Source organism: Emydura macquarii, unplaced genomic scaffold (assembly GCF_026122565.2).
Source record: "Emydura macquarii macquarii isolate MOO-44397 ecotype Brisbane River unplaced genomic scaffold, CSIRO-AGI_Emac_v2 contig_2365, whole genome shotgun sequence".
In the NCBI taxonomy this organism is placed as follows: Eukaryota; Metazoa; Chordata; order Testudines; family Chelidae; genus Emydura; species Emydura macquarii.
The window spans coordinates 3,799,247-3,812,677 of record NW_027132502.1 but is presented as its reverse complement, the minus strand read 5'-3'; the positions used below and the strand labels follow the sequence as shown (position 1 = coordinate 3,812,677).

Sequence of the window (13,431 nt, the reverse complement as noted above, 5' to 3'; positions counted from 1 at the left end):
CTTATCACGACAAATGCTGACAATGAGAAAGAAAAGTTCTATAGTGACTTGGACAAACTCATCGTGTCTACATTGGCATCAGATAAACTGATTATCATGGGGGACTTTACCACATTACTGCAAGGGTTGGAAGTAATCTTGCAGCCTTACTTCACACAACCTGGGACTGGAAAAGAGAATAGCAACGGAATTGTGCTACTTAGTCAGTGAATCAAGCAGTAATTAGCAATCCCGAATACTTTTTTCCACCTACCAGACAAAAAGAAAACATCACAGATTCATCCCAGGATCCAAACAATACCAAATTATTGACTACATCATCATCATCATCCAGCAGTGAGATCTACAGAATGTACAACTCACTGAAGCCATGCATGGTGCAGACTGCTGGACAGATCTTTGCAAGGTCTGCTCCACTGTTACTAGAAATTTGACCAATGCATCACAAGTCATCATCTGAACCAGACACTCAACATAAAGCGATTACAAGATGAAGACACATGAGTCTAGCTTTGTAATAACATTATAGCAGCTTGATCTGACTCTGCTGGTTTAACTACTAACCCAGATTCCAAATGGGACAGATGGTTTTTTAGTTGGCTTAATGTTTATGGGATTAAATGGTTTGGATTGGCTGTTTGAATGCAGTTGACAGTATGCGTGTATATATAAAGCGTGCTATTTGCAATTCTTAATTAACCAAGAGCACCCACCAGTTTGGGAGGCCTGAGACCTGCAGAGCTCATCTTGTCCCAACTCCAAGTCTCATGACTATTCAGGTCTTACACAAAAACCCCTACAAACTGGGGGGTGGGCTGGGGAGGGAACATCACCCAGCCCCACTTTGCCCCCAGCTCCTGGGCATGTTCACTAGTATAGTGCTTAGATCACTAAATGCATGTAAACCTGTTAGCAATTCTAAAAGAAGGTGGTTCAGGCTGTTTTTCCCACTCCAGGCAAAACAATGAAGGGTATAAAACTGGTAAGAAGTGGGGTCTGTCTGCAAGCAGGTAACCCAGAAGGCTTTAGATCTTCACAGTACACTAGTCTGACTCTTCCACAGTGAATTTAACATTGCTAAATTAAGTACTCAGAAATTACAGTAGTGCGTTAAGCCATGTAGATGCTGCACTATGATGTGCCAGTCTGCTTCTTGCCATCAGCAACTTAATCACTGGGGACTTCCCAGCTCCCGAGTTCCTTGTTCTGAACACTTGCTTGCAGTAGTGTTTTGGGACCGGTGCCACAGGGTTGTGTTGGGATTTATTAATGTCAATTCTGAGTTCTTCTTCTTGTCTTTCGTGACCAAAGAGGACGCTGACGATGGTTTTACCTCGTGTGTATGGTTGTGGCTAAAAAGACTGACGTGCAAGTGGCAGTCCCTTCCTCATCAAATGCACAGGTAGCTTGATGGGGAGGATGGGGTTAAAGTCTCTGCCTGCTGAATCTGCCACTGTTTATGACTCAGTCTCTGTGCCTCAAGATCCATGCTGCAGTTAATCTTGAACTGAGTAACCTCATGGTGGACTACCGCTTGCCAGCTAATCTTGAACTGGGTAACCCCATGGTGGACTACCGCTTGCCAGCCAATCTTGAACTGGGTAACCCCATGGTGGACTAATCTTGAACTAGGTAACCCCATGGTGGACTACCGCTTGCCAGCTAATCTTGAACTGGGTAACCCCATGGTGGACTACCGCTTGCCAGCCAATCTTGAACTGGGTAACCCCATGGTAGACTACCGCTTCCCAGCTAATCTTGAACTAGGTAACCCCACAGTGGACTACCACTTGACAGCTAATCTTGAACTGGATAACCCCATGGTGGACTACAGCTTGCCAGTGTGACCTGCTTTTTGCTGACAACTCCCAGCTGTCAATGTCAACGTTCCAGAGTTTCAAGTTATTCATCAGCATGTCCCTGAAGTGTTTCTTTTGGCCGCCTCGTATACAGTTGCCCACTTTCAGTTCACCATGCAGCAACTGCATGCAAGGCATCCATCTTGGCATTCTGGTGTCATCCATCCTTAAGAAATGACCAGCCTGGCATAACTGTGATAAGACTTCAATCCCCGTGCAATGACTGCATTCCGGAGCCTTATTATTAGTAACTTTCTCCCACCATTAGATGTAGAATATGGCATGCAGATGTCCTAAGTGGAACTTATCTAGAAGCTCAATGTGATGCCCTGTAGCAGGTCTAGGTCTCTCACCCGTACAACAAGTAGGAGAGCACCACCACTTTATAGACTTAACTGTTCAAGCGTAAAACTCTGTTGCTGCCATATGCAAACTTGTTCAACCATTCCATTGTGAAATAGTCTCCGAATGTTGAATTTTTCCCGATAAACTTACATAATAATTGCCAAAGCCTAGGTCTTCTGATGGTGTCAAATGTTTTACCCCAGCCAATAAAGACAGTGTAAAGGTCCAGTTGCTGATCTCTGGATTTCTCCTGCATCTGACAGGCTGCAAACATCTTGTCTGCTGTTCCTCACGTTGGCCTAGACCTCCAGTAGTACGCATTAGCGATGTTGTATAGCAGACGATCAAAGAATACTCTAGTCAGAACTATTCTGGTGATGGAGAGTTGGACTTTTCCCCCTTTCCTCTTTTATATGGTGACAATGGTGCTGTCTTTGAAATCTTGTGGTATGTCTTCAGCATTCCATATATTGAGAAATAGTCCATACAGTCGCCTCAGCAGGATCTCACCTCCATACTTGGCTATTTCTGCAGGAATGCCAGCAGATTTGGGAGCCCTGCAGTTTTGCATGGCACGGATTGCAGTGCTGATTCAAAGGATGGGGTTGCATCCATGTTGTCGTCTTTACACGTTGGCTGTTCACTAATCTTATTACTGCCTCTTCTGTGGTGTTGGAGGCTGTGATCAAAAGATCACTAAGATGCTGTCGCCACCTCTGAAAGATTTCTCTTTTGTCAGTGAGATGCGTTAGGCTGCCTGCACTCTTTAGAGGCACTGTAGGGGTATGTGTAGGGCCATAGACATCTTTCAAAGCAGCATAGAAGTCTTTGGTCTCTTGACAGTTGGCGTAGGCCTGGATTTCATCTGCCTTGGCATTCCACCATTGATGCTGCATGTCTCCAAGCTTTTATTTGATGTCATGACACAGATTCTTGTATGTTACAACCGTATCAATAGGAACATAGGGTACAAGAATTTGACGACGCATTTTGTGTTTTTTAATGAGTAGCTGTTGAATTTCTGGATCATTCTTGTCAAACCAATCTTGATGTCGTTTTGCTGTGCCCATGGTGTCGAGAGTAGCTTGATATCCCATGTCGTGAAAAGTCGCCCACTTACGGTTTACATTAGCACTAGTAGCCCAGCCCTCAGTTTGTAGGGCTTTTGTGTAAGACCTGAATGGTCATGAGATTTGGAGTTGGGACAAGATGAGTCGTACAGGTCTCAGGCCCCCCATACTGGTTGGTGCTATTGGTTAATTAAGAATTGCAAATAGCACGCTTTATATATACACGCATACTGTCAACTGCATTCAAACAGCCAATCCAAACCATTCAATGCCATAAACATTAAAGCCAACTAAAAAACCATCTGTCCCATTCATACTCTGGGTTAGTGTGGTGGGTAAAATACAAACACCTCCTGAGGTAGTGGTAGACCGGCCACACTCTTTTGGTGTGAAGGTCCCAATGTTTTAGGTATTCCTTTTAAATGAGAAACTTTTAATCGACTAAAACATTAGCCACAAGTTAGCTAAGAGATTTGTGGACAGTTCTCTATTACTATAAGCCATATATGAACGAGCTCAGTGGAGATTATAATGATAGATTCTTTCTGTGCAAGCCATAGAAATAAAGACTGGACTGACCTTCCATTGCTCCTTGGGAAGCAGTTTCACCACCACAATGTCACCATTTAGGGCTCTGTTGCGAGCAACCACCCCATCAATAAAGATATCACGAATCCCATCCTATAAAGAGAGGAGAAAAATAGTAAATATCAAAGCAAAAAATACTAAGTCACATTTACTAGGGGAGTTTAAAAATACTTTCACCAACAAAAAAAGACAACACACACCTGAGGGAGGTGGAGATACACGTCTAAACCCACATAACACAACAAGAAGTCTGCTGTAACTGCAGCCAACCACATCCTATTCTGCCCCCTGCAGTCCAGATCCCCACCTTCTAAAAGGGATGAACTTGATTTCTGTAGCCCCACCCCACATACCAGTCACAGCTACTCCATACAACAGTTATCTAGTCAGAACACACACTTGACATTCACCTCACAATCTAGAGTTGGTTTAGGAGATTTTCCCCACCAGGTGGTCAAGAAGGATAAAGCAGTACATGGGTGTAACTGCAGAGGTTTGGAGGTTTTGGGGGAGCGGAGGTTCTATTTTTGGTCAAGTCAATCTACAGGTCTCCTACTGCTTTTAGTTTTCGCTCCCTTGTAACGTGCTGACAATTGTGTGTGCTTGGTTTCAGAACACCATGAACATGTAAAACAGTATAAGCATTTAGTAGTAACTTGTGTATTAAGAAAGGTTCTCCTTTGGGGCGCTTTATTTCCTTTTCTTAGCTTTAAGGCATAAGAGGACTGTGACTTTCTTTCGTTTATAACATTTTTCCAAAGACTACAATAAAAAGCCAGCCTTAAGGGAACCAAAAACCTTAAACACATTGGGGTCTTGTTGTGATTCCTCAAATACTTGCTCACAATGCTCTAACACTCAATAAGAACTAATCTGCATTGCCATTATATCCAGTCTTCAGGAAAAACAATACAGCCATCTAGTAATCTAGGAAAAATCTATGGGGCCTGAACATCACGTAAGTATTCAGTCCTGCCTAGAGAGCAAAACAACAGAGGCAGAACACTGTTGTCATGTGAAACGAAGGCCAGCCTCCAACCAAGCAAATTACTCTTAGAAAGAAAAGCAGCAGCAGCTCAACAGCTGGGTAAAAGCTGCCTCCCATGACAAGATGCAGAAAAATTGCAAAGCCTGTTGGACCAACATAATTCAAATTGGAAGCTGTTCTTTTCAAAAGGCCAGATTTTTACACATGGCCCCTACATCTCTTCTCCCACCTCCTACCCCGGCACCAAATCCACTACATATATAAAAAGGAAAATTCAGAAACATTAAGAAAAAATGCATTTATTTACCCCCACCCTAGCTGTACAATTCTATTGTAAAGCTGGCTGGTTGCAAGGCAGAAGGAAGTTAGGATGTCTGTCAATTTGTTTGCTCCAAACATTTTTTTTTTGGCAAAATAAAAATGGAAAGTAGTTTCCCCATCTGCCAATAGCAGCTCTGAAAGTGCTACACCGGCTAGTTAAAGCTATGCAGCTAGACTAAGCAAGAAGGGATTTTCTTTTTTGATTTTCAGTCGACAGCTCTCATCTTAAACAATTTATTCATATATACAGATTTTTAACACCGTTATTTCAGTATCTGCTAGAGCAGCTGTAATTAAAAACCGGCCAACAGTACCATAAAGCTTTAAGTGGCTTATACAGTAACATGCCATAAAAAAGCAACATTTGCTTTCTTAGCATTTCAGAACTGTGATCTGTAGGGTTAACTCTCACACTCCCAAGTGCCTGGGATTTCCCATTTTTTGTCTCCTTCTCCCACACCAATTCTCCACACTCCAAACAGTCACTTTTTTGCATCACTAATGTAATTAAAATGGGATTGAACTGCAACACAGTATTGGGGTAACTTGAAAGGCCTAAACGTTTACCGAGGCGTTTACGTTGCAGTCGTTGCAATAGGGTCAGAGCACATTACAACTTGTAAGAGGATCAGATTCTCTGCACTCATCTCCCATTCAGCAAGATGTTTTATTACTATATAGCCTTCACCGAACAACAGTGGCAGCATTTGACATTTCTGTCCGACAGCAGGGAGATTTGTGGTTATTCTAATCTCTTCCGGAAACAAGTTCTACAGTCATGGGCCAGCTGCCAAGAAAACTCCGTCTCTCGTGTTCAAGTGTCTCACTCTTCAAGCTGACAATTCCATGGTTCAAAAGATGGCAAGTACTGTGAGCAGTCAAGATTGTAGCATGGGAGACAGTGTTCTAATACCTTGGGTCCATCCCATGGAAGGCTTTGAAGATAAAGCCTTTACCTTGACTCTGCATTCAACAGTAAGACAGTGTATGAAGCAGCACTCTGGAGCAATGGGCACCCAGGACCTTGTGGCATTAAGGTGACCGACTGCTCCGTTTGAACTGAAAGCAGCATAAGGTTGGCAGCTTCATTCCTTAGAACAATAAAACCCGGTCACAAATGCAAGGGGTCACTATAGCCAACTCAGAGTCTGACAGAACGGGGTGCAGTGCCCAAGCCAGCTGCAGGGGAAGAGGAAGATTCTTCACAGCTGTAACTCTTTCAGTACATGGCAGCAATGGGGAACCCAGCAGGATGCTAAGACCACAAACCCTCCCGCTACCCTTGAGGAGGGTGGTGTCATGCTAATGGCGAGTTCCCCAAATGCATCCCTCTCCTTACAATGACCACTCCACCTTGTCCAGCTTTATCATCTTCCAGGTGCTGACTCTGCCAACCACTAGGCCATGGTGCTGGTTGTGTCATTCAACCCCCAAAAGAAAAGAAAACAGAGAGTGATGACTGAAATGCCACTCTTAACTAACCTTCCAGTGCCTACGTATTCCAGAACACAAAGCTGCGTGATTTACTTTACTATGAGGTAATAACTATAGTACATTGTTCGACTTAATGTTTAGCTAGTGTTCTGTGGTTTAATAGAATAGGTTTGAGCAGGAGCGTGCACAAGGGGGCAGCAAACTAGTCAGGGACACAGAATTCCTCTGGCCCCAGGGCCGCAGTGGCAGGGGTTTTGAGGGCCTGGGGGGGCTGGAGGAAGAGCAAGCTCCTCCCGGGGTCAGGGGGGCCCAGAATATGGCCCTCCAAAAGGGATCAAATTAAAACTCCTGCATATGCCCCTGTGTTCAAGAGTCTACACTTACCTCATTCAAGAAAGCAAGCAAAAGGAGAGGACTACTGTACATTTCCAATTTATGCACCAGTACGGTCAGTGCCAGTTTCAGGAAGCACTGGAGACAGCTATTTTGAGTTTCCTCCCCAGTGAATCTTAAGAATCTTCCCCCTTGCAACAGCACAAATAATACGAGTCTTCCTCTACAGAAAGAGGCTTAAAGATCATTATTCTCTCTGACTGACCAACAACAGAAGCTAACACAGATCTCTGGACTTTCAATCCTGACTCCAAAAGAATTATGCCCAAAAAAGTGGCAGAGACATTAACACAACCAACAATTCAGTGTCTGAGTTAGGCCTTTTTTCTCCTCTACCTCCAGTCTAAACCTAATCTCAATATGAAACTCACTCTCAGATGAGAAGCAAAATTTTAATCAAGTCACTTCCAAATAACTGTCCTCAACTACAGCAGAAGCAAGGTAACCTTGCCGAAAGGAGGCCCTTGAAATCACCAGAGGCCTTCCATTAAATGAATCACTGATGTAAAGAAAGCAGAGGGAAGAAGCACAGAACAGTCCCATGTGATGGCAGTTCACCTCAAGCCAAGCTATTTGCGCAAAATGTTGCAGGTATGTTGGAAGGAACCACGCATGGGGCTTTTGGACCAATTTTATAAATTAGCTCATGCAGCAGATCGAAAATGGAGAGCATATTTGTTTAGGAAAGATTAATTTAAATCAGTGGAAAATCTATAAACTCTCCGTGGCCATAAACCAAGGGTTTACAATTACACTAACTGGTGGTCCTCAAACCTGGGTTCAGCTGGTGTCTTTCGGTTAGAAACAAGCGTCCCCACTTTCACCAGAAATTCAGAAACATTAACTAGCACTTTGCAGTGTTAAAAACAGGTTTTTTCACACTACGTACATACCTATACATAGATCTTAACTGGTGCATCTTGTTACACAAATCAAAATGACATTTTGTACACAGCACATCTACTATCTTAATACACATTCATTTAAGAACTTCAGAGAATCATAAATTATACTTACTGGAGATGGAATGAAAGCTTCATGGTATTTCTTAGGATTTATTCTCAAGGGTCCCTTAATAAAAAAAGAATCAAGATTATGTCTGTACATTAATTTTATGTAGTATTAGTTAAACTGGATGACTACGAACAACATTGACTTTGAAATATGACAGATCGGAATTTCCATTGCAAATCTTAAATTTTGATATTAGTACCTTTGCGTTGGAACCATTTCAATCCAAAACTAAGGATACATGTCCACCCAGATGCAACACTTTCCTCCACTCTGCACCTCCCAAACTATTAGAGGTCAGGGTCCCAGATGTCATTCTGGGAAACCTTACATCATAAATCAGAGCACTCAAAAAAAAAAAAAAAAAAAAAAAAAAAAGGCTTTTCAGAGTTAGATATTGATCATCAATTTTTACTGAGCATTGAAATGACATTCTTTTATGTTTTGTAATTTTAAGATGTCCAGGATATTTCACTTTTAGTGAAAATTCACAGCTCTCAGTTACACAAGGTTTTCCAATGTGGGAATGTTAAAGTAACCAAGTTTAGTGCATCTGTTTGCATCAGGCATCTTTATTATCTGTATTGTGGCAATGACTAAAGCCCCAGTATGCCAAGCACTGTGTAACACAGGCAAGATGAACCCTGGCCCAAATCTAAGTTACCGACTAAAGCAAGCCAAGTCGTACTAAAACCATGGAATCTGCAATATACATGCACAAAAACAAGGAAATTCTCACTACGGTGATTGAGAAATTCTATGAGAGCCTGCATGCTTGGCTTCAATTCTTTTACGGAACTATTGAGAAGGGAAGAGAGGGGCTAGGGCTGAAGACTGACTCAGTGGTATATGAGCTTCGGGCAAAACGCGTGATGAGTTAAGTAATGAGTTCAGGTCAGGCATTCAGCATTTCCTTGTTTTCAGAGTTAGTGTTACAGCCATGATCAAATCCATTTGGCGTTCCAGAGGGGTGGCCGTGTTAGTCTGAATACAGCAAAAACAACGAGAGTCCTGTAGCACCTTAAAGACTAACAAATTTCTGCGGGCATAAGCTTTCGTGGGCTGCAGCCCACTTTGTCAGAGGCCGGACATGCATTTTGATGATTTTTTTCCAGGATTTTTGGGGGGTGAGGTTGATTTTGGTTTAATAAGTTATATGTATTTTATTTTTGGGGTGGGGGGAAAGATGGCTAGGGGGTGAGAATAGGGCATGAAGGAGAAAGGTTTCGTCCAACACTACTTCCTGCCAGAGGGCCAGAACCTTACTGGACTCCAGCTGTGCTTTTGGACTGTCCACTAACACGGATAGTAATAACTCTGTAGGAAGAAAAGGTTAAAAGGTGAATTGAAAGGATTTTCCAAAAATAAACATTTGAGATCCAACATCGGTAACAGGTGTAGATATAGTTATTAACAAATTTTAAATTAGAGCAGACATTCACTTTCTGCTTTCCCATCGTCCAGGAAGAAGAGAAGAAAGGGAAACTTGAACAGTGGATTATTGGCTGTTTCAGAACACTGACAATTCCAAGAGCATCCTGGGAATTGTAGTTTAGATGACTAATTAAAACATTTACTCAATTTTACTCTTATAAAATGAAACAGTATTAATTGCAGTTGCATAAATAAATTCCTTTGCTTTTGATCTGAAACTTTAAAGCCTTCTTCATCCATGTATTTGGAATGTCTTCAATTACTTATATGAAATGTACTCCATGTGTGTGTAGCAATCATGGGAATTTCTCATTGGAACTGCTTCCTTATAAAGTCAATGTAGCATATTATTTTTAATGTATTCTGGGAATAACCTCTTCACACATGAAAGTTTTGCTGGCTTGAGGAGAAATTTGCTAGTTTGTGAAGTGGGTTTTGTTTGTTTGTTTTAAGTTTGAAAACACCAGCAGCATAAGGACAAATGTACTTCTCATTCTTCAGATCTTATTTGTGCACTTTCAGCAAAGAGTCTTATTTTAGGCCTTATTTATTGTACTATTAATACTGAGATTAGTTACACCACATGCACATCTCAGGGCAATGGCAAGAAAACAAAGTCTTGTAGATGTGCAGAACATCCTTGGGGAGCAAACCTGGGGATTTTTCAGACAGACAAAATGAGATCTAGTGTGCTGTGTTTAGCCTCTGTTAGGAATGGCATCCATTTAAATGATGGAAAATCCATAAAGGTCTTCTTTCCAGAGAGGCAGCCGGTTAGTCATCAAATTAGCCCGCTTCTGGTTGTAGATAGGAGGCAGTTATTGGTAGTCACAAGAGGGAGAACAGCTTTTACGTGTCAGTCAATTCCTGTTTTCAGCATCTCACCAGCAATGCAGAAGCAGATGAGAAAGTATCCTGGGTCATTCAAAAGCAACCCCTCTGCATAGTTAGGACCAGACTGTCAAAGAGATATGTGCAAATATCCAATGTATGCATGAAAAAAAAAATCAGTTTTGTATACACAGCAAATAAGGCACCTAACTAGTTGTGTGCACACAAATACCTAAAATCTGTGTAAGCATACTGAGTAGCAAAATATCAACCAATTTACAATATAAAAGCTTCACGTTATATAATCATGACAAGAATCAGAACTCTTGTGTCAAGTAGCATTAAAATACTTTTTCTCTAGCTCTTTCCCTTAAGCAAGGAACTCCCAAAGTTTATCTTAGAAAGCAGATGGACTCTATTATCTGTGCCTATGAAAATCCTATTTACAATGTTGTACATTTCACGCTGTGATATCATATCTGGAACCAACCACTCTCCCCATCTGCAGCGAACAACTGTTCTCATATGTGTATTACAGGCTGAAGCTCTGGCTGACCAGTCTCATGATATCACACAAAAGCAGTATTATTTTACGGTAACTTGCAAACAATGACTGCTATATTTATCAGTGTTTTTATGTCAGCAAAGCCAGCATTTGGGAAGGAAAGGATTGCAGCAAGGTTTTTAAAACATCTCCTGATAGTTCAGGTCGACCTCACACCATCCAAAAAAGTCATTAAAACTTATTAACTTTCCTAAGAGGTTACACAAAAGTCAGAATTTCCCAACTTTCTCACTTCTTCCAGCAAAGCAGGGCAACAGAAAGATATTTAGACAAAACTTCAAGCATCCCAAATCAAGCCATTCACATACGCTATCCTAACATGCAGGCACAGATCAGTGTGTGTGGAAAGCACAGAGAAAGGTCAGTGTCTAAATATCTATCCACTGCTGAGGGCTGCTTAAAAAAAAAACTATCAACAAACCATATATGGAAACCCCCAATTTCATACTTGTAAAGAAATGCTTCCAAAAGGAAAGGCATTTGGATATCCAAATAAGGTTCAATGTCTCAGTAAAACAGTGTGCTTACTAAAATTTACCATGCCACCAGCCCTCAGAGGTCTTGTTTACTCTGCACCTAAAGCTTTTCAGCCATCCTTTGCTCTGAAATGGTGAAAATGCATGGCAGGGTGATGGAAGGTCCTTTAGCTCATGCTGTTTTACACAAAACCTGGCTCTAACAAAACAGCCATTACTACCTTTCCATAGAGAAGGTATCCAGTCTTGTTGAACTTGGGTAGATTCCAATAACCCTAACTTGGGTCTGTTTGCTTTTGCCAGGAATTCTTCCACACATGGAGACTGGGAAGGGGAAAATGCATGACCTTGAGCACCTCATCTCAGATGTCCATTTTCATGGCTGGATTCATTTTGAGCATATCCCATGATCAAATGGAATTCTGTAGGTCACAGCTCACCATGCTATTTATTGAACTTCCTACTTAAGCAAACTGTGTGGGTATCAAACCTAGCATCAGGAGTCACTGAGACATCTAGTCCTGAGTCATTTCAACATCCATGAACAGAAATGCTTCTAAGTCTTAGTGACTTGGAACTGTACAGCCTCTATGAAAGCCACAGAATTATCTCCAGGAGGTCTCCAATTCATGCCAGCGGACGCACAAACTAGGTATTTCTGTAATATTTTGTTAAATTACATTGCCATGGACCAATCATCTCCTCAGACTTGAGATCAGGGTATTTCCTTGCTCCTGTTGGGATGAAAAAGATTCTGCTACTCACCCACTGGTTCACATGGCTGGTGGAAAGGAAATCTTTTGGCCACAGCCATTGACACTGGTACCAGGATGCCTTCTTCCCTAAGCACTGCTATTACAGGTTATTGTGTGTTCTCTCAGGTTACCATAGTGTTCTGATGTCTTGCTTGTAGGGACTGATCAAGTGGATCTTCAATAGGTTCTTTCCTTACTCAGAGATCTCAGAGAGCAGTGCTGAATATCTGCTCATCTACCAAGGCTCCTTACAAGGTTTCAGAGACTTTTATCCCTTCACCCTTCCTGTTCACTGTGTATTTCAAGCCAGCTACAGAGTGTCTGAAAGTTGCCATACTTCAACAAAAAAACTTCAAAAACAGACTTCAGCAAGAAACTGCAGAACTGGAACTCATATGCAAACTTGACACAATTAGACTGGGTCTGAATAGGGACTTGGAATGGTTCTCTCATTACAAGAAGTAATTGTCCTTGTTCACACATTCTCACCTTCTAATCAACGGTTGTGAATAGGCCTCATCTACCCTAACTGAACTGACTTTGTTAGCACTTGCCCTCCCCATTGTTATGTTTCTTACCCTTGGATGTACATATATACCTCCTCTCTGTGATTTCCACTTCATGCATCTGACGAAGTGGGCTGCAGCCCATGAAAGCTTATGTCCGCAGACATTTTTTAGTCTTTAAGGTGCTACAGGACTCTCGTTGTTTTTGCTGTATACAGACTAACACAGCTACCCCTCTGGAACTTTTCATGATCTGGAATGGACACTTCATCATTCATAGAGGGTAAAGGCTTCTTTTGCTAGACGAAATCTGAGGTCCTCTAGGAGACCTCATCTGACGTGAATCTCAGGTACAAGCAGCAGCCTGATCGTGACTTGTATCATCTGGAGCTGCACTGAATCTCTGCAGAAGACTTATCTATGACTGGTCTCTGTATTTATTACCATCAGGCTGTGTTATTGAAACATGTTCCAAGGAATATTCTTGAAGGCCACTCAGAAGCTGTTTGCTGCACTGCACAGCTGCCACCCCTGCAGTGTGGGGAACTTTTCTGACACAAGCACGTAATAGAGGGCCTCCAGTTCCTTCACTGAGTATTTGTTTCCAGGGGGTGTTTGTGGAGGTCTTGATTATTGGCCTGGAAACCATTGCGAGGCCGCAAATGAAATCAGCTACGAGGCTCCGTGTAATCATTTTACAATAGCTAGAGCTGATCAGAAATTGGGCTTCAAAGAGAAACTGTCATACAACCTTTACTGTGGCATCCCCACGACGATACCAAAAACATTTCAATTAGAGCTGGATGAAGAGATTCGTAACAAGAAGTTTGACAAAATTGTTTGAAAGCTCAAAAA

General features: G+C 42.0%; 1 protein-coding gene across 3 annotated transcripts in view; it reads right to left on the bottom strand.

Moving 5' to 3' along the window:
- DIS3L2 (DIS3 like 3'-5' exoribonuclease 2) overlaps positions 1-13,431 on the bottom strand; it is a 261,720-nt gene that overhangs the window by 213,424 nt on the left and 34,865 nt on the right. For all 3 annotated transcript variants that reach the window (XM_067561129.1, XM_067561130.1, XM_067561128.1), the window contains 2 exons: positions 8,016-8,069; positions 3,854-3,955 (listed from right to left, as the gene is read on the bottom strand). In XM_067561129.1, coding sequence (XP_067417230.1) covers positions 3,854-3,955; positions 8,016-8,069 — 156 coding nt within the window. The remainder of the gene's footprint in view (positions 1-3,853; positions 3,956-8,015; positions 8,070-13,431) is intronic.